This window comes from Arvicola amphibius, chromosome 10, assembly GCF_903992535.2.
Source record: "Arvicola amphibius chromosome 10, mArvAmp1.2, whole genome shotgun sequence".
Lineage (NCBI taxonomy): Eukaryota > Metazoa > Chordata > Mammalia > Rodentia > Cricetidae > Arvicola > Arvicola amphibius.
This window is the reverse complement of record NC_052056.1, coordinates 99,141,569-99,167,381: the sequence shown is the minus strand read 5'-3', so window position 1 is coordinate 99,167,381 and position 25,813 is coordinate 99,141,569. Positions and strand designations below refer to the sequence as shown.

Here is a 25,813-nt window from a genome sequence, read left to right as displayed (position 1 = left end):
GCACTCTGACCTCAAAACCTGGTAAGAAGCCGTCTGTGTTCCTGTTTGAGATGTTTCCCAGTCTAGAAGTACGACCCTCAGCTTGTCCCTTGCTTATTCCCAGGCCCATAGTGGAGAAGAAGCTGGGTATGAAGAGGCAGAAGAAGATGAGCAGTGCCCTGCTGAACTTGACCCGCAGCGTGCAGGAGCTGACAGAGGAGAACCAGAGCCTGAAGGAGGACCTGGACCGCATGCTCAGCAATTCCCCCACTGTCTCCAAAATAAAGGGTATCTGCCGGCAGGCCACTCACAGAGGGAGACACAAGGAGACAGGTCATGTCTTGTTCTATGGTGAAAGATAGGAATCGGGCCCCATTCAAACGTGGAGAACTTGGTCACAAGCCTCAAATCAGATATGTCCCCTTACCTGTGCAAAAGGACTTGTCGGTAGGACGGGTGCCACACTGGTCTGGGCCCATGGGGCTGCGGAGATATAGGGGATTTCCATCTGGTTCTAGGGGCCTTCAGGATACTGGGGCTTTTGCTTTGCTTTGCTTTGCAGTACTGGGGATAGAACCCAGGTCTAATATGGACTAAGGGAGGGGTCCCCGCTGAGAGCCACTTCCAGCCATAGGCCCCAGGGCTTTTTTTTTTTTTTTTCTGAGCAGTGAAGTTGACATTTCAGAAAGGAGGAATGGTTGAGCTCTGAGGCAGGTGCCCGCCATGCTGGTGTACTGGGCGTGCTGCAGGTCCCTGGCAGACAGACAGAACCAAGTGATGGCACCCAGCAAGATGGGTACCGGAAAAGAGCAAAGCCAAGTCTTAAGCCTGGAACATTTAGAAGTTTAGGTAATGAGGGGCAGTTAGTAGCGCGTGGTCAGCAGTGGCCAGAGTATGACAGCAAGCTTTGAGTGTCTCAGGTGTGAAGAGTGAGACTAGCATCTGGAGTTTAGCAGAGTGACAAATCATCAGGCTGGGGTCGTAGCTCATTTGGAAGAGTCCTTGCCTAGAGTGCTTGGAGCCCTGAGTTCGAGCCCCATCAACACATAAACCAGGCATGATAGAGCATGCATCTCAGTACACAGGAGATGGAAGCAGAAAGAGCAGAAGATCCAGGTTGTCCTCCATTATTATATAGTAAGTTCGAAGCCAGCCTGGCCCACGTGAGATAAGCAACCCTTGGGTGACAAGCACCTGCCCAGTGGGGTCTGTGGCTTGGCTGTCAGTCTTTGCAGTGGGAAGCAGTGAGTCCATGTCTCAGAAGAGTGGCCCTGCTACAGGGCCCATGGGCACTGTCTCGTAAACCCCATTGCCCTCCTTAGGTTACGTAGACTGGAGCAAGCCCCGGCTGCTGAGACGCATCGCAGAGTTGGAAAAGGTAAGTGCGGGTCTAATGTCTCATTGGGCCCACCTGCCAAGGAGCAGCCATTGTCTGGATTAGTGGGGATCAGAGTCACAGAGTGAGACAAGCCACTCAGCACGCACATAGGGTTGCTTAGCAGGCCTTACCAAGAGCATAGGAGAGACATTATTACTTGTAGGTCTGGGCAAGGCTTGAGATTGTATCGTTCACAGCCCTCATTTTATAGAGGGCCAGGCCCAAGAACCCATCACCAGGCTTCCTGGAGCCACAGGTGCATGTGTACGACCATGCGTGCCTGTGGTCTAGCCTGGTGCACACATCTGCAAGTCCCAAGCGTCTTTATAATACGCAAATCTTCAGCAATCTCTTCATCTAACTTCTGCCAGCAGACATGAGCTGCTGTTCCTCTTTCCCCACCCCCACACCGGCCCCATAGAGGAGTCTGGCTCTGGGAAACCTGTGCATAATGTTAGGATCTTGAGATAGAATGCCAGGGACATAACTTAGTGACACAGTGCCTCCTAGACTCTAGGCAAGGGCAGGGGCCATGACACAATGGTAGAGCACCTGCCTGGACTCCACAGTGAATGACTGGGGGCGTGGCTCAGAGGTACAGCACCTGCCTAGAATCTGTGCCTGACTTGGTGGCTCAGGACTTTCCCAGCATGGGTTGCATCCCCAGTGCTGAAAGAAAAAGTTCTGAACCAGAATTTCCCAGTTGTTTGACAAAGCTGTACAAGGCCTGAGGGAGAATGTTTTAAATATAGTCAGGTCCTGACAAATTAGAACATAGAAAAGTAGACAGAGCAGAAAGGGAAAGAAGTTTCTGTGTTGTGGAAATACTTAATATGTAAAGCATACTGGGAAATACAGGAAATCCAGGTATATTCAGAGACCCAATAGCAAAGGCCTGGGGAAACAGGAGGCACTTTCAGACAGAACTGGACTGGTTGAACAGCAAGCACAAGGGTTGGAGATATCTGAATTCTGATGTGTGCGTCCTCCTTGCCTGCCTCCCTCCTTGGTGGCTTTCATCATATATGGTCTTGGTAGCTCTGACCCGTGTCCTGCCTCTGGGACTGGCCAGCACTATGGGAAGAGAACCTACTGACTCAATCCCTACAGCAAAGCTTCTCCCACACACTGGAGATTGGCCGCCCCTGAGTCTCACAGAGGTAGAGTTAACAGATGCTTTCATTGCCTCCAGAAGGTGGGCTCCTCAGAAAGCCCAAAGCTGTCTACTTCAGAGCTGGTCAAGCCGAATCCCCTGGTCCACTCCTCATCCAACATCTCAGTGCAAAAGCAGCCCAAAGGGGACCAGTCCAAAGAGGACCAGCCCAAAGGGGATCCGTCCGAGGACCAGGAGCATCTCCAAGGAACCGTGAAGATCCTGAAGGGGGAGCGGAGCGCACTGCAGGCACAGCTGGCGGAGAAAGAGTAAGTGACTGACTTGGAGGGCTAAAGTGCCTTTCCTGTAGGAGTTAGTGCATCCCTGTTTCATAGCTCTGAACACCCATATCACGGGGAGGGCAGCGCTTGCCTGCAGTCTCGGGACTTGGAGGGGTATAGACAAGAAGATCACCAGTTCAAGGCCAGCCTCTGTGTCTTAGTTATTTTTAAATTGCTGTCATAAAACTGTGACCAAGGCTGCTAGCCCTGCCCACCCTGAAAGATTTGGAGATGAAGGGTCTCAGGCCCCACCCTTCTGGAAAAGCTGGTATGGGAAGCAATGCCTACCCACCACCCACCTTGGAAGTCCTGGGGCCAGGTGCAAGCCTCAGGCCCCACTCGCCTGAACACTGGTTGGGAATGCAGACCTTTCCCTGCCCCCTCCAAACATCTCCCTCATCCCTGCCCTGCTTGCCCAGGGCCTGATGGAGAGGTTAGGGTTTCAAGGCCTGCCACCTTAAGCCCCATTCATTTGAGCGCTGGTGAGAGGTACAGGGCCTCAGCTTTTGCCCACCCATGAGCTGGCTTGGGATGCTAACCTTGTGATCCCACTCAGGAACTAACTGGACTGAGGGCCTTAGCCCTGACTGCCTGGGAGCTGTTGGGGATGCAAGGGCCTCAGATTCCACCCACCTAGGAGCTAGTTAGGATTGCAGCTTTCAAAGCCCCGTTCAGTTGGAGAGGTTAGGATAGAGGACTCAAAACCCTACCCTCTGGGAAGCCAGGTGTGGCATGCACCTGTAATTCCAACACTTGGAGGCTGAGGCAGGAGGATCTCAAATTTGATGTAAGCCTGGCTACATAGTGAAGCTCAAAAGCCCAAGTTCTGGGGCTGTAACTCAGGGGTACAGAACTTACTTAGCATGTGAGATGTAACTTAGTGGTACAGATCTTGCCTCGCATGTGAGATGTAGCCGTGGTATTGAACTTGCCTAGCTTGTGGGCCATCTTAAATTCAAGCCCTAAAACCATGGGACTGTGGGAAGGCAAAAAATGTAAAAGTTGAGGGTGATGAAACCCTGCCAGTTGTGCCCCATTTGCAGCAAGGGCCCCAGCTGCCTTGTGGGATAGTTTCCTGGGCATTGATGGACGTTGGTGGAGGGCTCCTTGTAAGAAGTAGCATTTCATGGAAACCTTGTACTCATGACGGTGGGCCTGAGAGCAGATGAGGGAAATGGCCACCGAGTCTGATGGCCTGGATTAGATCCTGGGACCCACATGGTGGGAGGCCAGCACCAGCTCCCCCAGGTTTTCCTCTGACCTCCACATGTGCGTCATGATACATGTGCAAGTGTGCATGCATGACACAGTATATATAAAAATAATCTAAATGACATTGGTTATTTTGAAGTAACTTCTGCATTTTCTGTCAAGCTCTCATCAATGCAAAACAAAGCAATAAAAAAAACCACAGTTCTGTCCCCAAAGGGATTAACAGTTTATTCTGTAGCCAGATATGAGTGACTATAGTTACCTTAAATACCGTGTTCCACTATGGGACAGTTTCATGAAGTTTTTAAAGTACCAGAACAAAGAAAGCCCTAAATCGAGTGATTTAGAATACACTGGTAGAAACCACAGGTAGCAGGGTACAGAGGAGTTGGGGGATCTCCGTTACAGCTTTGGGTGCTGTCTAGGGACATTTTTGGTTTTTTGTTTTGTTTGTTTGTTTGGATTTTGAGACACAGGTTTCTTTCTCTGTGTAACAGCCCTAACTGCCCTGGAACTCGTGTTTTTTTTTTTTAAGACTTATTTATTTATTACATATACAGTGTTCTGCTTGCATGTATACTTGCAGGCCAGAAGAGGGCACCAGATCTCATTACAGATGGTTGTGAGCCACCATGTGGTTGCTGGAAATTGAACTCAGGACCTCTGAAAGAGCAGTCAGTGCTCTTAACCTCTGAGCCATCTCTCCAGTCCTGGAACTCGTGTTTTGTGGACCAGGTTGGTCTCAAATTCCCAGAGATCCACCTGCCTCTGCCTCACTAGTGCTGGGATTAATATTGTGTGCCACCGCCACCACCCAGTCTGGGGGCATTCTTAGTCTTTGGGTTGGTGGGAGCCAGAGGTCTGCTTGTACCTTCTGAAAGGAAAAGTCCCTTGGATGTGAGGTCAGACACAGAGGTGGACATATGTGGCTGTTAGAACTAACGGCTAGCTGTAACAAACTCTGCGTAGCCACAGATGGTCTAATTGGTCACCTGTGTAAATTGGTTAACACAAGAGGACCAAGGAGACAACTCAGTGGTTTAGAACACTTGTTGCTTGGCAGAGACGACCCAGGTTCAATTCCCAGTACCCACACTGCAGCACATAACTATCCATAACTCCAATTCCAGGGAACCCGACATGCTCTTCTGACATGGCACATGGTGCCCATATATGAGACAAAATAGTCATACACATAAAGTAAAACACATCTTTTTAAAGTTTTCTTACTGTGTTAATACGGGCGTGGAAGCTGCAGTTCACACTGCGAGGTAACATGATAGCTACCACATACAAATCCCTTACTGTGTGACAGTCACCCTTCTACCCACTCCACATTCAGTGTGGAGATTAGCCGGGACCTGGAGAAGCAGGTTCTCTGGCAAGAAGTGGCAGGTCTGAGTTTTAAACAGAATTTCCTCGGGGCTGAGTACATGGCCATGGTGTCACCCATACCTGACACCGGGGCTGAGTGTCAGCAGTGCCCAAGGCTAAGCCAGAACAGAGCAGGTCCTTTCTGATTTCAGACCTTGCACTGAGCAAGGCTCTGTGTCACTCATTGTCCTCTGTCATGTTGAGGTCTCTTGTCTCAGGGTAGGATCTTACCTGCTTCTGCTCATGTTGACCTTATCCTATGACAGTCCCTCTGCAGGGGTGTCAGCAGCGCAGTTAGCACCCTCAGAGATGCTCTGGCCCTGTCCTTAGGACCAAGGACCTGTCTAGATTCAGTACCTAAGGAGGGAAGCGGGGTGACGGTACAGGAAGCATCCTTCATCTGGGCTAGCCTTGGGTCTAGTGACCATGGAGATATCTGCTTGTCTCAGCGTGGAGATGAATAAGCTGCTGCAGGCCAAGATCAACTTGGAGAAGGAGCTGGAGATAGCCAGGGAAGGCGAGAAGGAGAGGCGTGAGCAGGAGCAGGCTTTGAGGTAAGTACACTGAATATCAAGTAGTGTTTTGATTGTGTTTTTTAATTTTGTTTGGCCAAGGATCTCACTGTGTAGTGCAAACTGGCTTCAGTGTGCCACCTTGTGACTTCATCCACTCAATTGTCAAACCACATTTGCTGAGATCACAAGTGTGTGTCCCTACCCTGGGATGCCCTGAGTTTGTGTGTGACAGGCTTTCATGTACCCAATTCTGGCTTTGAACTTATTATAGCCAAAAATGAGCTTGAACTTCTTATTCTCCTGCCTCTACCTTCCAAATGCCAGAATTACCTTGCTCTTTTGTGTAGTACTGGAGATGGGCCCAGGACTTCCCACACACTAGGCAAGCTCTTTACCACAGATCCCTTTCCAACTCACGATATTTCAGGAATAGGGCTGGGCCTAGTATCCTCAGCCCTGCCCTTGAAGGCTCTTAGAACACAGGTGACAATTTAGAGAGCCCCTGCAGTGGCGTTGATGGTGACCACCAGTTACCAGAAGCCCATTCCTGTAGCCTGTCCCTATGCAGCTCTGCCTGAACCACTGTATGACAGTTCTCCCTACCAGATGACGACCAAGGATCATCTTTTCCCTTTGTACTTTAGAGAGGAAATTGAAGCTCTCACCAACAAGTGTCAAGAACTGGAAGAAGCTAAGAGACGAGAGAGAGAGACTACTCTGGCAGTCACTCATGAGGTACCATAGGCTGTGTTGTTCCCTCGACTTTAGGCATAGGTGGGGCTCCAAAACCCGAACCATGAATGTAGATGCCTCAGGCTGGCCTAGGGTCTTAGGCAGTTTGGACAGGACAGATGCAGCTCTGAGATGGCATGAATGCCAGAAACGAAGTGGGGAGGAATGGCCCAGTCCTAGCCTGCATAGATGTGACTACCAGAACATACTGTCTGGGCAGCTATCTTGCTGCAACTTCCCTGTCTCTCCTACCCCCGTATTTGTCTCATTGGTTTTGTAGGACTGGACCCAGGGCTTTATATATACTAGACAGGGGCTCTACCACTGAGCCACACCCCAGCCCCTCACTGGGGGATTCTAGGCAGGTGCTCTACCACTGAGCCACACCACAGCCCCTCACTGGGGGATTCTAGGCAGGGGCTCTACCACTGAGTCACACCCCAGCCCCTCACTGGGGGATTCTAGACAGGTGCTCTACCATTGAGTCACACTCTAGCCCCTCACTGGGGATTCTAGGCAGGTGCTTCCTCCTTTTTATCTAAATAAAAAGAAAGGTTTTAGCTTTAACATGGTAAATACAATAACTTTATAAATACAATAACTTTAACATGGTAAATACAATAAAAACAGGAAGAATTACATTTACAGTAGTCATTCAGTCCATTTGCATTTGGCAGATTCAGAGAAAATCTTTTTGGGGGGGTTCGTTTTTTTTGTTTTTTGTTTTTTGTTTTTTTGGGTTTTTTTTTTTTTTTTTTTTTTTTGGTTTTTTGAGACAGGGTTTCTCTGTGTAACAGCCCTAGCTGTCCTGGAACTAGCTCTTGTAGAATAGTCTGACCTCGAACTCACAGAGATCTGCCTGCCTCTGCCTCCCAAGTGCTAGAATTAAAGGCGTGTGCCACTACCACCCGGCCAAGAGAAAATATTCTATCTATCCTCTCTTGGTGAGTCCAAAGTTGTGTACTTGTGTACCTAATTTACCTATTAGGTAATCTATGCTAACTTGTATTACCAACACAAAATTACCTTTTTAGACCTCAAAACATTTTCTTAGATAAACAATTTAAAGTTTTATGTCTCAGCCTTATAAACTTTAACCTCTTATGTAAGTTTCTTTTCTAAATTTGGTAACAAGAAAATCTATAACTATCTTGTCTTCAGCTACATCAGAGCCCTGAGAAAGATATATTACCTAAATAAGCGGGAAGAGCAGAACAAGCAACTTCCAAAACTATAGAAATGACAGAAGCAGCTGGTTGCCTGGGCAGTCACCCAAGGTTCCTCTGCAACTTTGGGTCATCTGTCTTTGCCTTAAAGGCCTAGAATATCCGAGAGACTTTTCTGTAAACCAGGATTTTGAAAGACTGTCCCACATATCTTGACAAAGTTTGGCAGTCTTTTTTCCTTTGTGTCCTGCTTGTCCAGTTTGTACAGTATAGTGTTGGCAGTCAAGGCAAGGGCAGTTTCTTGCCAAAATGACTAGCTTTGCCACAATGAAAGCAAACTCTGTATAGAGGTTCTTTGATTCCCATCATCTCTCCCTTTATGAAATAGATTGGTACTGTTAGTTACAGATGTGTCTCGTCATGAAAAGTGTTGCATTATTAAACACCATAAATGCTATATTCTGTAGGCCTCTGAAGTGTTTGAAGATTACCTATCTATATAAAATATACCTGTTTAACCTTGAAAGCATACCTAACATGACTACAAATTTGATTGTTATAGATGACCAACTACTAACCTGCATTTCTTAATTATACATTAAATTTTTAAATAAGCTGCATAAGCACAATACCCCCCAAAAGAGTAGAAACATATATACAGTATAACAAAAGTAAATTTAAATTTGTATCAATATACCAAAATCCATACCAATATAAAATACTTGAGGTTAATATAGTCTTTTTATCTTTACCTAATAGTTACCCTATATTCCTACAATCCCCTAAATGATGACAAATATCCATAACCCACCAAATGACCAAAAACCACCCACCCTACTGAATGTGAGTGTCCTGTTCTCTAGACTGCTTCCTCTTGTCTGGGGGTAATGGCATCCTGGAGGAACCCTGAGAAAATTAGACAGTGGTCAAGTCCTGGAGACGTTGTCAGTCTCTGAATGTTCCCATTGCACAGGGATCAGCATGTATGCCACCTTTCTTGTAGTTTTTCCTGGTTTATTTCTTCTTCTCTGCAGCCAGAACTTTCAAGAGGTCTCCCCTGATCAAACCTGATCTCTGTTATTGAAGGAATCCACAGCTTTTTGTTTCCTGAGGACACAAAAACATAACCTCTCTGACCCAACTCAATATGTTTTCTGAATTCCATTTTAAAGTTTAGGCATCCCTACAGTATCTAGGATGGTTTAATTCAGCAGTTCCTTTTATAATCCAGTGTCTTCCAGCAGCTGTCATTCACTCACCAACATTCAAAAGATGTAAAGTCACCACACCATACAAGATCTAGATTCCCTGTGTATTTCCCATCTTTATTTTTAAATTTAGTTTTTACTATGACTATACCCATTTGCTTTTCTTTCTTAGTGCCTACACACCTTTTTTTTTAAATATTTATTTACGTATTATGTATATAATATTCTGTGTACATGTATGCCTGCAGGCCAGAATAGGGCAACAGACCTCATTACAGATGGTTGTGAGCCACCATGTGGTTGCTGGGAATTGAACTCAGGACCTTTGGAAGAGCAGGCAATGCTCTTAACCGCTGAGCCATCTCTCCAGCCCCCCCTACACACCTTTTAAAACTGTTTTTTAACTGTTCAGTTTTTTCCGTCTGGACCTGATTTATTGTACACCTGTGGCTTTGCACTGGTGGCTGGTCTGGCCTGCTCAGATCTGTGTGAGGCGAGCTTTATGCCCTGTGGGTCTGACTGAGAGCTGCATTTAACCAGGAGCTGTGTTTATCCGTGATCTGATTTAACTGCTGAGCTCTAGGAAATTGGTACCCACAATGTGGCAGGCATTTTTACTTAGCTTATTGTTTCTAATTAACGTGTCAGCTGCTCAAGTGCTCACTTGTGGCCGAGCTGCACCTCTGTATGCTCAGAGAACCAGGCTGCTAGGAAGCTATGTCAGGGATTTGTTTTGTTTTTTCAGCTTCCTCGGGCCCTATGTGGAAATTCGGCCCCCACATTGGGCACCAAAGATAGCCTACTTTCTTGGGCCACCAGGCCCCAAATCATAACACAGAGACTTATTAATTATGAATGCTTGGCCTGAGCTTAGGCTTGTCTCATTAGTTCTTTTAACTTAATTTAACCTGTTTCTATTCATCTACATTTTGTTTGGGGCTTTTTACCTTCCTTTCGTTCTGTATGCCCCACTTTCCTGCTTCCTCTGTGTGACTGGCTGACTCCTGGCGTCTCCCTAGAGTTTCTTTTTCTTTCTTACCCCAGCCTAAATTCCTCCTTACTACTTACTCTAGCTGCCCAGCAGTTCTGCCTATATCTCCACCTCACTACTGGCCATTCAGCTTTTTATTTAGACCAATCAGGTGCCTTAAACAGGCAAGGTAAAACAGCAACACATCTTTACATAATTAAACAATTATTTCACAACAGGGGCTCTACCACTGAGCCACACCCCAGCCCCTCATTGGGGAATTCTAGGCAGGGCTCTACCACTGAGCCACACCCCAGCCCCTCATTGGGGGATTCTAGGCAGGGCTCTACCACTGAGCCACACCCCAGCCCCTCACTGGGGGATTCTAGGCAGGGGCTCTACCACTGAGTCACACCCCAGCCCCTCACTGGGGGATTCTAGGCAGGTGCTCTACCACTGAGCCACACCCCAGCCCCTCACTGGGGGATTCTAGGCAGGTGCCCTACCACCAAACTATACTTCTAGCCTTCGTATGTTTTGAGACAGGATCTCATTGAGTTACCTAGGCTGTCCTTAAACTTAGAGTTCTCCTGTCTAGCTTCTTGAATGCTTGGATTACAGGCCTATGGCAGCAGGCCTCTCCTCCTTTTTTTTTTTTTTTTTTTTTTTTATGGAAGTCTCAGGACTTGCTGTCACTCAGCAGAGGCTTTGTAGCTGTGAAGGTCACCTGGGTATTCTCCATCTCCAAAAGGTCAGCAAGAGACCCTCTGGTCCCTGTTTCCCGGGCCGTTGACATTTTCGTTTCTGGGAACTGATATGTACCCTCTTTCTAATCTGTCCCATGTGTTACACCGACACTAGCATAGGTGGAACTAGTACCTCGGGCTAACCTCCTGTGCTAGTCTTCGCTCCAGGAGGGCTTGATATGTGAATGCATAATAGATAAACTTTCGTGGGCCATCCATGGTGGTGCAGGCCAATGATCCCAACACTCGAGAGGCCAAGGCAGGAGGATGGAGAGCTCAAGGCTAGCCCCAGGAGCTTGGGAGATGCCTCAGTAGGGAATAACACTTTTGCTCCACACACATAAAGACACTTGGGTCAGAGAGAGGAGGATAGCCGGGACTTGCTGGCTACCAGCCTAGATACAGATTCAATGAGGGATTTTTTTTTTTCTTAAGAGAATAGAGAAAGACATCTGACAGCCTCCTCCAGCTTCCGTGCACAAACAGGCACACAAACCTACACAGACAATAAGTAAACAAACTGAAAAGAGATGTATGAGTTCAGGCAGGAATCTACCGCAGACAGAGCCGGGGCCTTCACTATGAGGACAGGCCATGAAGAGCATGTCATGGCTGAGCATGAAGTCGGCTGGTTTGAACAATTGTAGCGACCGCTGAGCCACAGGGCATCCTAGTTGCTGGGTTCCTGGTCCTGGGTGACTGAAAGAACAGACATCTTGAAGTGTGAAGATTACACAGGGAGATGGGTGGGATGTGTCTGGGCCTGTGAGGTGCCTACTCAGCCTCCCTCACAGGAGCACCCTTCCCATCCTGAGGTCTCCCATCTGTCCCACATCTTAGACTAAATGAAGATCTTAGTTTCAGTGCTGACTGACACATTGTGGCCTCAGTTACCTACTGGGTGTGCTTATCCTCGCCCATGGCTGGGAAGACTGTTTGTGTAGCACACTCTTCCACTGAACCTGCCTGTAATGTGTGTGCAGTAGGGTACACGTGGGCAGGTAGGCGAGGCTGGCCCGCCAGCGAGCCTCTGGGCTCTGCCTGTCTCTGCCTCTCCAGTGCTGAGATTACAAGCACACGCCACCATGCCTGACTTTCCACATATTTGCCAAAGAGCAAACTCAGGGCCTCACACTAGTGCAGCAAACACTCTTCTGACGGTGCTGTCTCCCCAGCCTTGACCCTGCCTTTTGATGTGAGGAGAGAATATTCCAGTAATATGGATTTTATTGAGAAGAACCCTGGTGGGCAGATTTCGAGAACACGACCTAGCAGTCAGCGACATTTTCTGCCAAAAGCCCTGCTGGAAATACTGCCACTTCAATCTCCCAAATCCCACTTTTATCATACCGCATCAATCTTTAAAAAGAGCCCAAAAAAGACTGCCACTGCACCAGCCTCAGACTTTGTTTTATTAAGTCTACTGTCTGATGAGCAAGGCCTGTAATATCCTGGTTAATATCCTGTCCGCAGCCCACTGATGACGTCACTAACGCTGCTGGCCCCCTTTCATTTCCTGCAGGCCCTCCCAGAGCTCCGTTCTCCATCACCCTGCAGCAGGCACTCCAAGCCAGACTCTGACAATGAGCCCGACTCCCCCACCAGTGCTGACAAGGGGGCTGGCTGCCAGTCCCCCGCCCCATGCTCTGAAGAGAGGAGAGAGGCCGCTGTCAGAACCCTGCAGGCCCAGTGGAAGGCCCACAGACACAAGGTGAGCTTCCTGATCCATGTCCAGCTGCAGAGAATATCTAGCGTGGCGTTCACGTGCTCTGTGACCCAGTGTGTTTTGCACATCCATTCAGCGCGTTCCCCCAGCCCCACACCAGCAGTCATCCATTGTGTTTAGAGTGAGATGCTTGCAGAAGGGGGGGGGGGCGCAAGTGCTGGCACCTTGAAAGGAGAGGTGGTACATGCTTGTAATCTCAGTACCAAAGAGGATCAGGAGTTCAAGGTCAGCCTAAACCACAGGAGACCCTCTCTAAAAACAAACTAGTAACAGTCCAGTGACCTAGCTTCAGCCATCTTGGATGGCCACAGGACTGTGTTTCTAGTTCCATCTTTTATCAGCCAGTTTCCCTGGTATAAATAGCAATTGATCAGCATTGGACATGGATCCAGATGCTCCTGAGTAGACAGGAAAGCTTTCTTTTCTGAGTAGATACCAGTTCCAGAGCAAGTGATTATTGGATTATCCCCCTCTAGTAGGACACAAGGGCCCCTCCCTGCTTCCCTCTCTCCCTCATGGGAAGAGAGTTAACATGGGCTCAGATTCTTTTATTTATTGAATCATTTTTAAAGTTAGTTGCAATGTTATTCCCCTTAATATTGTCCCAGATGTGGTCACGAGAGCCCCTCTGCTCTTGCCGTTGTGGCTGTCATCTTACTGAACACGTCATTGATTTCTGGCAAAAGAAGGTTCGCAGGCCTCCTGCGCCACACGTAGAACTTGCCGGTAGTCTTAGAAGCCACTCGCCTACTGTGCCCATTCTTCCATTGTTGGCTGTCGCAGATGGAGAAGTAGAAAGTGGAGTAGACGCTAGAGAGGGTGAGAGTGGGCGTGAACATCATCGTGTGTGATAAACTTGAAGGAAACATCCCAGCAGCCATTGCTGCACCGCAGTACACAGCGTCAGCTGCTTTTCTTGATGCTGTGCCAAACCTGTCAACCAGAAGCAACTTCAAGGACAGACGGGTAGATTTGGGCCACCGTTTGTTGGTCCTGTCATGGCACCAGGAGCACGAGGCAGCTGGTCACATTGTGTCCACCATCAGGCAGCAGAGGCACAAGTGTGCTTGGCTCTATTCTCCCTTCTGTGCAGGTTCAGGACCTCAGCCCACGGCGTGGCACCACCCACACTTCGGGTGGGTCTCCCCACCCAGTTAATGCAATCTGGAAATCCTCTCTCAATCACACCCAATGGCGTGTTTCCATGGTGATTCTAAATCCAGTTAGTTGACAGTGAGATTAACCATCAGAGATACTGACTAGAACATTCTTTTAAGGAATGGAAGCCTCTGTCGAGACTTCACTCTGCTCACACTAATTCATTTCTCAATTTCCTTATTTCAGAAAAGAAAAGCAGCTTTGGATGAGGTAAGTCAGGTCAATTTCACCGGTTTCTAAACTACTGTGGTATAAACCTGAGATTGTGGGGAAGAGGACATGGGGGATACACACACTTGTGTAAGGGGTGCCAATGTGCATGGAGGTCAGAGGAAGGCCTTGTTCCCTTGAGACAGGGTTCATCATTGAACCTGAAGCTAGGCTGGCTGCCTCAGTATCTACCCCTCAGGTGTGCTGGGTTCCAGACGCATGTGACCACACCTGACTCTATGGAAGTGTGAGGGATTCAAATTCAGGTGTTACACTTACACAGAAAGTGCTTTTCACCTCTGAGCCATCTCTCCAGCCCAGCCAAGTATATTTAAAGGCATTTCCTTAAGTCCTGGTTTTCAGGAAATGAATTCAAACACAGTCACAGAGTTTAAAATGTTCTAGTAACAGAAACATAAAATGAACACCAGAGTAATCTGTACATTTTTTAAATTTCCTAGCACACCCTTTCCCCCACTCCCATTCCCAGTTCATAGCTGAGCAATCCCACGTGCTCAGCCACAGGTGCCAGGACACACATGTTGTAAAGCAGGGAGAATTGAGAGGGTCTGAGGACTGGAGCTGCCATCTTGCAGCCCAGATGTTCCCATGGGACACTTGGGGAAGGAAGTAGGGTTGTCCCAACAGGAGAGCTGACAGGAAGGAGAACAGGTTATGGTGGCCGTGAAATTGGAATAAGAGACTGATATTTGTTATTGGGGCTTCCTGCATGCTAGATGTGGCCCTACCACTGAGCTACACTCCAGCCCCTCACTGGGGGATTCTAAGCAGGGGCTCTACCACTGAGCACACTTTTAATGTAGGTAGAGTGCTTATCCAGCATGCACAAGTCCCTGGGCTCAGTCACCAATACTTTAAAAGCAGAAAAAGACCTTTCTGTAGTTTTTGTGACTGGAGGATGTGCGTGAAAGGAAGTAGATGCAGCAGGTCCACCCTGCTGTGAAGACATCCCAGTGTGTGAAGTCCGGAGGGCAGGCACTGTGGCCCTAACCTGTAATCCCAGCACTCAGGCGGCAGAAGCAGGAGGTTCAGCACACACTGAGGTCTTCCAGAGCTGCGTAGCCAGACCCCGACTCAAAAAGCAGAAACAACGTGTGAAGTCTGAACTAATATTGGCAGCTGGTGTAACTGTCCTAGCCCCTGATTGGACTGTGTTCAGGACTGGTTTGTGCCTTTCCCTCCCTGTGGACTGGTACATGTGCACATGCCAGCATGTAGGGTTAGGAGGGCCAGGCGGGAGGCGCTGTGTCATACCCCTGAACTTACACCGCAGGATGAGCTTTCTCCATTCCCCTTTAGTCTTCTAGAAACTGAGTCCTTCCCTCTTTCCTGCCAGGCAGCAACTGTGCTCCAAGCGGCCTTCAGGGGACACCTAGCTCGTTCTAAGCTGTTACGCAACAAAGCCCCAGACTCCAGGTCTCCGAGCTTGCCGGGCCTTCCCAGCTTTTCCAACCAGGTAACCATCTGACTGGACGGACACCAGCTGCTCGGCCCTTCTTCAGCAGAGGAATCTCAAGCTCTTTGCAGCCTTCTCATCTTCCTAGCTGGGCAGATGTGCCTGGTGCTTCACCCATCCGTGTCAGGGGCAGCCCAGCAGTGGTCCCTTTGACACATCCAGGATTGCTGATGAGGAGCGCTGTTGGGGAGCGCTGTTGGTGTTGGGGAGCGCTGTTGGGGGTGCAGCTGGAAAGCACGCCCCTCCTGCCCCAGATACTTGCATGCTGCATTTGGGGACACCTGGGTGGCCCCAGACAGTTCTTTCTCCTGTTGTCATTAGCTGCAGAGCTCTCCCACATCTCGTGTCCCAAGCCCCACCTTCCAGCCTGAAGACAGCCCAGCACAAGAGGAGGCCATCACTGTCATCCAGTCCATCCTCCGGGGATACCTGGCCCAGGCCAGGTTCATGTGAGTGGGGGGCCACAGGCATCTCTGTGCTGTTACTTCAGGGGATGGAGGTACCCATTTTGGTGTTACCCAGAGTTCCTGTGGGATTCACAATGATGTGCTGTCATGATACTGTGTGAGCCATGGCCTGGCAGTTCACCATAGCAACTGGTAGGCCTTTAGGGATATCCTAGCTTCACTTCCGCTATTGGGTAGGCTGTAGGCTCTCACCCTCTAGAGAAGACCATCCTACAACTTGTCTCCATGATGGGGGAAGCAAGGAGGTGTGTGGACAGCGGGTGGAACAGGGCCCATTAGTGTGTGGGCATCATAAACTTGGGCTAATGTACAGTCTGTCCCTTTTAAAGAAAAATGCATCTTGGCACAATAGTACGCACCTGGAATTCCAGCGCTCAGGAGGCTGAGGCAGGAGGATCTCTGTGAGTTCAAGGCCAGCCTGGTCTACAGATCAAGTTCCAAGACAGCCAGAATCAAAATCCTGTCTCAAAAAAACAAAACAGAACAAAAAGAAAGACCCTGGGTTCAGCAGGGCCTTGAATACATGAGCCGAGGGCATAGACTCTCAGGGCCAGCATTGTCAAGGCCTAGGCACACTCGCCTGTGGAAGTGGCTGCTGCCCCGTGGATTGGTGCTGTGGCAGGCAGGCCAGATTATCTGTGTTCTCCAGCCCCTGGTTCAGCCAGAGCTTTCTGTCTTCCAGTGCCAACTGCTGCAGAGGGCTCGCCGTCTCGGCTCAGAGGGAAGCTGTCTCATCCACACCCTCAGGATCCACCTCCCCACCTTCCCTAGCAGCTTCTTCTGGTAATTTCTTTCATTTGGTTCCACCACAAGGGGGAGGTGGCCCTCCAAGGGTTAAGCCAAAAGAAGGCTGGGTAAGAATGCAAGGGGCTTGTCCCCACTGTGAGCTGCCTCAGCCAGCCTGAGTTCATATCTACTCTGGAAAACCAGACCCTGCCTTTCCTCCACTGCTTCTGGGGCCACAGCTGGGGTTTGAGCCAGTAGACTGCACCAGTGATCGCGCGGCATGGACCCTGTGTTCTCAAGTACCCCCCAAACCGTGCAGTCAAAGCTTTCCTGACTTTTTGTTTCTTTAGCCATCAGGGCTCCTTGGGGGTTTCTCCTGATTGCTTGCTTAGGGAAACACTGCTTACAATTCCTTTGTCTGCTCTGTTAAAGCCCCAAAGCTGGTTGAGGATGTAGCATAGTGTATAGCACTTCTTCCACTCTATGTGAGGCCCTGGTTCCATTGAAAACAACAACAACAACAAGGTGGCAGTGGGGGCACACACCTTTAATCCCAGTACACTGGAGGCAGAAGCAGGCAGATCTCAGTGAGTTTCAGGGCCAGCCTGGTCTACAGAGCGAATTCCAGGACAGCCGGGGCTACACAGAGAGCCTGTCTCTAAAATAAAATGATAAAAAATAAATAAATAAAAGAAAACAACAACAAAGCATTGGGTAAAGAAGCCCTAGGCTGGCTCAAAAGGATCACTCAGTTGGTAAAGGAACTGTGTTCATTTCCCAGGCCCGACACTGTAAAACCCCTGGGCATGGTGATATGTGCTTGTTATGTCAGCGCTGGAGAGGTAGAGACAGGAAGGGCCCTGGGGCTCACTGGCTAGCCAGCTTAGCCAGATCGTCAAATTCCTGGCCAGGGAGAGACCCCATTTCAAAAAATAAAAGACAAAGTTAACAGCACCTGAGAAATCGCGCTACCTAAGATTAACAATGGCTTCTGCCTACACACGAACACATGCACACAAACACACACATGCATGCACTCATATAGACACACAAAAATCAAGTCCAGGGTCCAGGCAGACTGTGTTCCCAGCTATGAGATCAGGCCCACACTGAGACGCAGTTGCTGTAGGCCCCTGCCTGTGGGCCATCTCCTCATGAGTGGAGAGCTGGGCTAAACAGACCAATAGTCCGCTAGCCCATGGACTCTACTGCTCTGTGGCTGTGCCTCCAGCTCCTGCCTTCGCTACAGCAGTACCTCACTGTGACTGGCATTGATGAGGCTGCTAGGGACTGAGATCATGTTAGAAATAGAAGTTCAGGGCTGGAGAGATGTCTCAGAGGTTAAGAGCACTGGCTGCTCTTCCCGAGGTCATGAGTTCAATTCCCAGCAACCACATGGTGGCTCACAGCCATCTGTACTGATTTCTGGCGCCCTCCTCTGGCATGCAGGCATACATGGAGGCAGAATGTTGTATACATAATAAATAAATAAATCTTTTAAAAAAAGAAAAGAAAGAAATAGAAGTTCAGCTGAGGTTCTGTCCATGCGTGTGACACCCCAGGGAGCTGAGTCACCTGGTGCTTCCCAGAGACATCTGAACCCTTGGGTGTCAGAGGTGGAACTAAGGAAGGCTGTCAAGGTCCGAGAAGTGCTTGTTGCTAGGGACAGGAAGGTGGGTGGTTGCTGGGACAGTGGGTGGGTGGTTGCTGGGACAATGGGTGGGTGGGCTGGTCCTGCCCAGGACTGACATGCCTTACACAGAATGGGGTCCTTCAGGGAAGGTCAGCAAGGAGAGCTGTGGGGAGGCTACCGAGGCCGAAGATGAGGCAGAAGAGCCAGCAGCCCTGCAGTTCTATTCAGGTAAACGTGTGGCAGTGGTAGCAAGGGTAGCACCTCCTTGAGCAATCCCTCAACTCCGATGGCAGAAGAGGCACACAATGAAGACAAGCCTGTGACTCTGATTCCAACCTCACCCAGAGACCGTGGCTGGCTGGCCTTCTCTAGTAGCTCTCTCCCTCCTGTTTTTGTTTTCTTTGAGGTGCTAGAGAAGTGATCTGCTGAGCCATGCCCCAGCCCCTCACTAGGGGACTCTAGGCAGGGGCTCTACCACTGAGCCACACCCCAGCCCCTCACTGGGGGATTCTAGGCAGGGGCTCTACCACTGAGCCACACCCCAGCCCCTCACTGGGGTATTCTAGGCAGGGGCTCTACCACTGAGCCACACCCCAGCCCCTCACTGGGGGATTCTAGGCAGGGGCTCTACCACTGAGCCACACCCCAGCCCCTCACTGGGGGATTCTAGGCAGGTGCTCTACCACTGAGCCACACCCTAACCCCATAGTAAGGGGTGCTCTACCATTGACACATTTTCAGCCTGTCATGGTGAGAGTTGGGGGTAGTAGACATGTACTGTACATCTGAGCCATATTCCCAACCCTTAGCTGGTTCTGACTGGATCGATCACTCTTCTTCAGTTCCCAGGGTCCCCATAGGAGTCCATTTAGGAGACCCTCCTGCCACACCATGTTTAGCGTGTTGTCACAGTTGAAAGTCATACATTGACTTCAGCTGTCACTTTCTGAGCTGTGTCAGAGCTGCAGAACCATGGGCTTTGCTGTTCTCTCCAAACCCTGCTCTGCAAAGCGCAGTGAGCCGAGCCAGAAGCCCTTGGATTTCAGAGAAGGCAGGCACACAGACACCAGAACCCAAAGCCACCGCCAGCCTGCAGTCCCCAGGCCCCTAGAGGCTTAGACTGTTCTCCAAAAAGCTATCTGTCCTGATCTCACCAGGTTCTGTGTCTGCTGACCTTTATTTGGTCAGGGCTAAAAAGTTTATTGTGCATTTCGTCCTCTTGTCAAATGTGATTTTAAAATGGCAGATCTATCCACCTGTATAGACTGGTCCAGAAGCATCCACTGCTCCACAGGTACTGACCCCCTGGATATACATCCATGTGAGAAAGTGAATGGCACCTTGTTTGAGCTGACTGTGTTGGGATGTCCATTGGTTGGCTGGTTGTTGAGACAGGCTCTCACTCCATAGCCCAGGGTGGCCTTTACCTGGCAGTCTTCCTGTGTCTGCCACCCCGTGAGCTTACAGACATCACAGCCACAACCAGGCCTTGACTGTGATTTTAGAGAAAACTGAATGTAGAGGAGCCTGCCCTCAGTTCCAGCAAAGGGAAGAGGATGGGCTGGTCTAGATCAGCCACATAGTGACTTTAAGGCTAGCCTGAGTTACATGAGACTGTCTCATAAAAGGAAGGAGCTTGGGAAGATGGCTCATTGGTTAAGAGCACTGGCTGCTCTTGCTGAGGGCCTGAGTTCAGTTTTTAGCATCCACATGGCAGCTCACAACTGTCTGTAACTCCAGTACCAAGGGATCCAAATCCCCTGCTTGTTCTATAGCTCTGCATACATTTGGTACACAGATGCACATGTGGGCAAAAACACCTGTACACATAAAACAACTTTTTTTTTTTTTTTTTTTTTTTTTTTTTTTTTGTTTTTTGAGACAGGGTTTCTCTGGCTTTGGAGCCTGTCCTGGAACTAGCTCTTGTAGACCAGGCTGGTCTCAAACTCACAGAGATCCGCCTGCCTCTGCCTCCCGAGTGCTGGGATTAAAGGCGTGCACCACCATCGCCCAGCTATAAAACAACTTTTTAAAGAGGAGAAGGTCAGGAAGGAGGAAGAAAAGGAAACAACACCTAGTGTCACAGGCTAAAATCCCAGGAATCTAGAGACTGAGGCAGGAGGATCATAAGTTAAGGCTAGCCAGAGCTACATGGCAAGCCTCTATCTAAAAAACAAAGCAAAAATCAAAACAAAAAGGCTAGGGAGAAAAAGGATTCAGGGAAGTGTGTCAGTGGGTGAAGCACTTGAGCACAAGCCTGAGGACCTGAGTTCAGATCCCCAGCACCCGTGTGAAGCCAGGCACAGTCGTTTGCCTCTGCAGTCCCAGAATTCCTGTGGAGGGGCAACCCAGCATCAAACAGAGAACCTGTCTCAGACAGGGTGGAAGCTCTGGACCCCACCAAAGGTTGTCCTTGGACCTCTACTTCTGCACCATGGTACTCAATGTTTACACATACAGAGGTTATGAAATACAGTAGATTTCCTGAGGTTGCAGTTTGTAGGAACTGTGGAGAAGAGGTAGACAGCCAAGTCAGGTTGCATGGTGGGGTCGGGATCTTGTTCTTTTTAAATCTCAAATCAGTAACATTTCATTTCCCCCTCACCTTTAGGAGCAGTAAGAGTGGGGCTCTGTCTCAAGGAGGCGCTGAGAGAGACCGCTGCAGCTGGACCTGCCTCCTCACAGTCCTCGGTGCCCAACTCCCCCCAGGGTGGCCATTGGGACTGTCCATCCCCATCCAGTCTGGAGGCTGTGCCTCAGTCCAGTATGACAGATGTTATGTGCTTGGATGTGTGTGAAGAAAGGAGCAGCAGCACCGGAAGTGCTCAGCCATCCCTGGGTATGTCCCCTCTGTCCCCTGTGCTCCATCCCTGCTCCTCATCAGACCGGGCAGGCAGCTCGGGGCCACTTCAGCTAGGACCTGCTTATACACAGTGGCCACTCGGTTCTGATTCCCTTTGCACCTTTTTGTTTTCGGAGCTAATTTTTTTTTTTTTTTTCTTTTTTTTTTTTTTTTTTTTTTTTTTTTGGTTTTTTGAGACAGGGTTTCTCTGCAGCTTTTTTTAGAGCCTGTCCTGGAACTAGCTCTTGTAGACCAGGCTGGCCTCGAATTCACAGAGATCCATCTGCCTCTGCCTCCCGAGTGCTGGGATTAAAGGCGTGCGCCACCACCGCCCTGCTTTCCGAGCTAATCTTACTGTGTAGTCTAGGCTGGCCTCAAACTCATTGTATAGCCTAGTCTAGCCTCAAATTTGTGATCATCCCCATCCTCCTCCATCAGTTTTCCAAGTGCAGGGATTACAGGAGTGCACCACCACCCCAGGCCTGCATGTGTTTTCACGTCAGCAGCGGCCAGACTATCCCAATAATAGGAACTAGCAAGAGGCTCTGTAGGGCTGTGCAGGTGGGCTCTGAAGGTCCCTGGCTGTGTGGCTGGGGCACTGCTGATGGCCTAGTGCACAGCTCACAGCTGTCTACACCTGTGACTGGCTCCACGTGGCTGACCTCCCTTTCCCGGTTCATTGCAGTGGCATACTCTCCCCCAGGACTACAGCTCACGGTGTCACCACCTCCTGAGGAGGATGTCTGCTCCGACGACTCAGATGATATTATCTTTTCGCCATTTCTGCCCAGGAAGAAAAGCCCCTCCCCATTCTAGGACCCCAGTCATTGCCTCCAGGTGAGGTGGCTGTGGGAACAGGTTAGAGGACTTGCTAACTGAATTTGAGAAGATGACCTATCTTGCTAGGGAAAGAGTCCTGCCTCGGGAACACCTCAGCCATCGGTTTTCTTACGTGTTGTGCCTGTGCCTTTGGGGGATCCTGGTGGCTCTACACTGCTCTCTGGGAAGGGCAGGCAGCCGCCTCCCACTTCCACTCTGGTTTCAGCCCATGTGTTTCCAGTGCCCACAGATATATCCACCCCAAATCAGGGCAGCAGGCAGTCTTGCAAAGACTAGAACTCTTGCAGAGTCTGCCACCTGCCCTTGACCTTGGCACTGCCAGCTGCCATGAGATGCAGCCTTCCTCCTCTTGTGCTGCCCAGTGCCTTACAGGTCACACAACTAAGTCTCCTGTCCCCTCAGCAGAATGCAGTCATATCAAAGCCAGCAAGAAGCTGTGGACATCAGGGTCCCCAGATGAGGCCCCTGTCCCATGGGCTTCTTGCTCCCCTTTCTCTTACCCCCCACCAACTCCTTCCCTTTGGGAGGATGAACTCTTTGAAGAGCACCTGGCAGTATGACATGGAGTGGCTCGGCAGGTATTGAGAGACAGCAAGAGGACAGAGCTACAGGTCACCAAGAGAGGAGACGGAGAGCAGGGCCAGGAGTCAGCTCACCATCCCAGAAGAGATAAGTCTCAGGGAAGAACAAATTCCAGTGTCGACCTAGGGACAGCCCTGTCACCTGGGTATGCAGAGGCATCTGCAGCCACCAGTGCCACCTGGCCTACTCGGCAGCCAGTAGTTGAGATGTTGGTCCCAGTTTGTGAAATTAGCTGTTAGTGGGTGAGAATGAGGGGTTTGGGGCTTGGGCAGGGTTTTAGGAGTATTCAGGCTCTGTGTAGCTCAGGTCTGCTGCCCACGCTTCCCTGTCATGGCTGTGGGACTGACTGCAGGCTGTCTCCATAGATCACTGGGGATGGGACTTTCTGCCCCTATGGAACTGGCTTTTGTCTTAGGCAAAACCTAGTGCTAGAAAGTTCCTTCTTGGACTAGGCCTGTGGGGACACCAGGTTTGCTGTTAGGGACCATTTATTTACTGCTGGCGTCCTCCACAGAACACCTACCTGATGCTGCACACAGCAGGCTGGGCATGAGACCCTCAGGATGGGAGCTGGGCTTGGCGGCCAGAGGCCAGGAAGATGGAACCCAACTTTGTCGACCTGCCCCAGGGAAGGGAAAGGGCCCCTAATACTGCGATGGGACCAAGCGCACCTGCCTAGCCCTTTTCTCCACCAGGGGGCAAAAAACAACTCAGCCAGGACCCTGGCAGGCTCAGTTTTTATGTACTTGGCCTGTGGGCTGTCCGCCAAATTAGTTTTCTTCCCCGTGCACTGGTAATTTTACCAACGTGGCAGCCAAGTGGAGCCCTCTGTAGATTTGCCTCCCTACCACAACATGGGTGTGTTCCCTGTGATTGATGCTACCTACCACTTGAAGCTTCAGATTCATCCACTCAGGCACAAGAAGGTGCCTCTTGTGTCTATACCTTCCCCAAGGCCAGGGGTCCTTATGTGGCTGCTCTGTCTCTTATTTAACAACAGCCATTTGTGCATTGAGTGTTCTGAGCATGAACAGTCAGGAGTTCTAGGTTGGTGGGGGGCGGGGGTACGGGGTGGGTGTCTTTACCTTGGCCTCCCCCACCTCAGGAAAGGGGACAGGGTCTGTAGGTCTGAGGCTTATCTGTGCAGCCAACCTGGCCAGTGGACAGTGAAGTCGAGATCAGCCCCTGCACTTGAGTTTTCTGAGAACATGTCCCTGCAAACAGGAAAGCTATGACCCTCCTGTCCTTTGGTGCAGCAGCTAATCTATTAAAGGTAAACCCTGTCTTGAAGCTACCTCAGTAAATGATGGTGCTTCAAGCCTCTGTCTTTGGCCGGTGTCCTGTGTCCTGTGTTCCCCACCCAAGCCCCATTGGTACAGCAGGCTGCCCCTGGCTGGTCTGAAGCAGAGAGCACCTGGGGGTGGGGGTGGGAGTGAGGTAACTTCTGTGAGACCTAGGAACAGAGCAGAGAGCTGCTGCTGGCTCCCCAGGAGCAAATGCTGGGACTAGGAGTTCAGCCAGTCAGTCCAGCTTTGAACTTTGCCTGGTCTATAAGACAGGCAGACTTCTTGTGCTTGGCTTGCTTTCAGAGGCACAAGTCCTCCAGCATGTGGCTGGCCAGCTAGGGCCATTGGCAAAGCCCAAACTACAGAGATTGTGGGTGGGGTGAGCTGTAGGCCAATGGCCAGGGGCTGTGGATGAGAAGAGGAGCCAGAGACTGGGCTGGGCCAACCCTGCTGAGAGTGTGATTGGTCCAGGACCCAGCCAGTTGTGGTCTGTGAACTGTACGTGGGGCGGTAGGAAGTAGAAAAATTCATCCCTGGGGGAGACTAGGAGTGGAGACCTTTCCAGAAAGAAAGGAGCTCAGACCTTAGCATTCAGGACCAAGCAGGCCCAGGTATGTGCACTTGAGATGGGTAAGTGACGTCACTGTGCCTTTATTTCCACGGCAACACCTTCACATCACCTTGATCTTAAAGAGCAGCTGTGAGACTTCTCTGATGTCTGGTAGGTTGTCCAACTTTGGAAGAACCCATGCTTTCTTCGTGACCCACTGAAACACTGACGTGAAAAGTTAGACCATGACTCCACCCGGTGGGCAGCAACCAACCTGCTGACCCTGCCCTGTGCCAGTTGTCCTATGTGGAGAGCTGGAAAGGTGAAGGTGCCACTCACACCAAGGAGGTGCTGGGTGGAGGCCTTGGGCGGCTCTGGAGAGTGCTCAGGAAGCCAGTTGGGCTTGGGACACAGGACTTATAGGGACCCTGTGGGATGGTGTTCCTCTTACCCATGACTGGGGGAAGAAGATGCCTCTGGTTCAAAAACCAGGAATAGACTGGAGCCACCATCCTGAAGACGCCACCCCAGCGAAATAGCGAGATCCAGGAACACCACAGCCCTCTGTTGCCCTTGGTTCACCTCCACCCACACCACATGCAGCTGAGACAGAGAGGAGGCTGGTACAATCCAGGCTTCCCAAAGCTAGCAAAACAGGCAGCAGCAAGCTGAGTGTGGATGGGGAACAAACCTATAGTAAGCTTTTGTGTGGCACTAAGGATGGACCCTGGGTCGTAGTGTGAGCTAGGAAAGTGCTCTACCACTGAGCCACACTACCAGCCCCTCGGTGCATTCTTGATGCCGTGTTATCACGGGGCATGCAGAGCATTGAAAGGGATTTGGTCAGAAGCCACCAAGACCGTAGTCCATCTAAACTGCCTGATGGCTGAGCAGAAATTGCCAGGGCCCTGTGCCTGGTGTTTTATAAAATACCATAGTACAGTGGGAGCTTTTCGTGGGTCCATTTCAGCACCAAGGAAGGGCTGAGGCTGAGTGACCCTGGCTGCAGGTGCTGGCTGTATTCTGTCTGATAATGTCTATTTTTGTCTCCCGATGAGGGGAGTGAGGACCGTGCCTTCAGCTTCACAGACCCAGAACCCTCGGTGAAGAGACCAATCGTTAGAAAAGAATGAGCTAACCAGTGTAGATTCCTTTAAAGCTATAAATACCTTCCCGGGAAAGCACTCTAACCTTTGAGATCTAAATAAAAATTCCATTATATCCTGGTCAAACTAATTGCAAATTCCTCTTTGGGGGTGGGGGAGAGCAGCGATCACTTGCACGTGGCTCAGGCACTCTGAAGCCCAGAGACTCTGTAAACACAGCTGGTGTGGACCCAGGCTGGCCCCTTCTCCAGGCTCCCACCTCCCCAGACCCACAGAGCCTGCATCCGCATACAGCAGCCCACTCTAACTGACTACCTTTCTGACACAGGCCACAGCTGGGCAAGCCCCTATTAAAAATGAGAGAAATTGCATCTAGAAGCTGGGAGATGAAACTGTCAGGATGACTCAGAACAGTTAGCAGTGGATCCCCGGTCTTTTTGGTCTTAATTTTTCTCTCTCTCCCTCTTTATAAACAGGGCCTTGCTATATAGCACTG

General features: G+C 50.0%; 1 protein-coding gene across 7 annotated transcripts in view; it reads left to right on the top strand.

Annotated features, from left to right (window-relative positions):
• The window catches only part of Iqce (IQ motif containing E), a 45,028-nt gene extending 21,359 nt beyond the window's left edge, over nucleotides 1–23,669 (top strand). For 4 of the 7 annotated variants that reach the window (XM_038346146.1, XM_038346142.1, XM_038346148.1 and 1 more), the window contains 13 exons: nucleotides 104–267; nucleotides 1,302–1,357; nucleotides 2,550–2,779; nucleotides 5,827–5,931; nucleotides 6,537–6,627; nucleotides 12,237–12,425; nucleotides 13,785–13,808; nucleotides 15,166–15,285; nucleotides 15,607–15,734; nucleotides 16,435–16,535; nucleotides 18,256–18,339; nucleotides 20,723–20,950; nucleotides 21,639–23,669. In XM_038346146.1, the coding sequence (XP_038202074.1) occupies nucleotides 104–267; nucleotides 1,302–1,357; nucleotides 2,550–2,779; nucleotides 5,827–5,931; nucleotides 6,537–6,627; nucleotides 12,237–12,425; nucleotides 13,785–13,808; nucleotides 15,166–15,285; nucleotides 15,607–15,734; nucleotides 16,435–16,535; nucleotides 18,256–18,339; nucleotides 20,723–20,950; nucleotides 21,639–21,769 (1,651 nt within the window). In that variant the 3' untranslated portion in view covers nucleotides 21,770–23,669. The remainder of the gene's footprint in view (nucleotides 1–103; nucleotides 268–1,301; nucleotides 1,358–2,549; nucleotides 2,780–5,826; nucleotides 5,932–6,536; nucleotides 6,628–12,236; nucleotides 12,426–13,784; nucleotides 13,809–15,165; nucleotides 15,286–15,606; nucleotides 15,735–16,434; nucleotides 16,536–18,255; nucleotides 18,340–20,722; nucleotides 20,951–21,638) is intronic. The other 3 variants (XM_038346143.1, XM_038346144.1, XM_038346145.1) reach the window with 3 other exon arrangements.
• The last annotated feature ends 2,144 nt before the right edge of the window (nucleotides 23,670–25,813 follow it).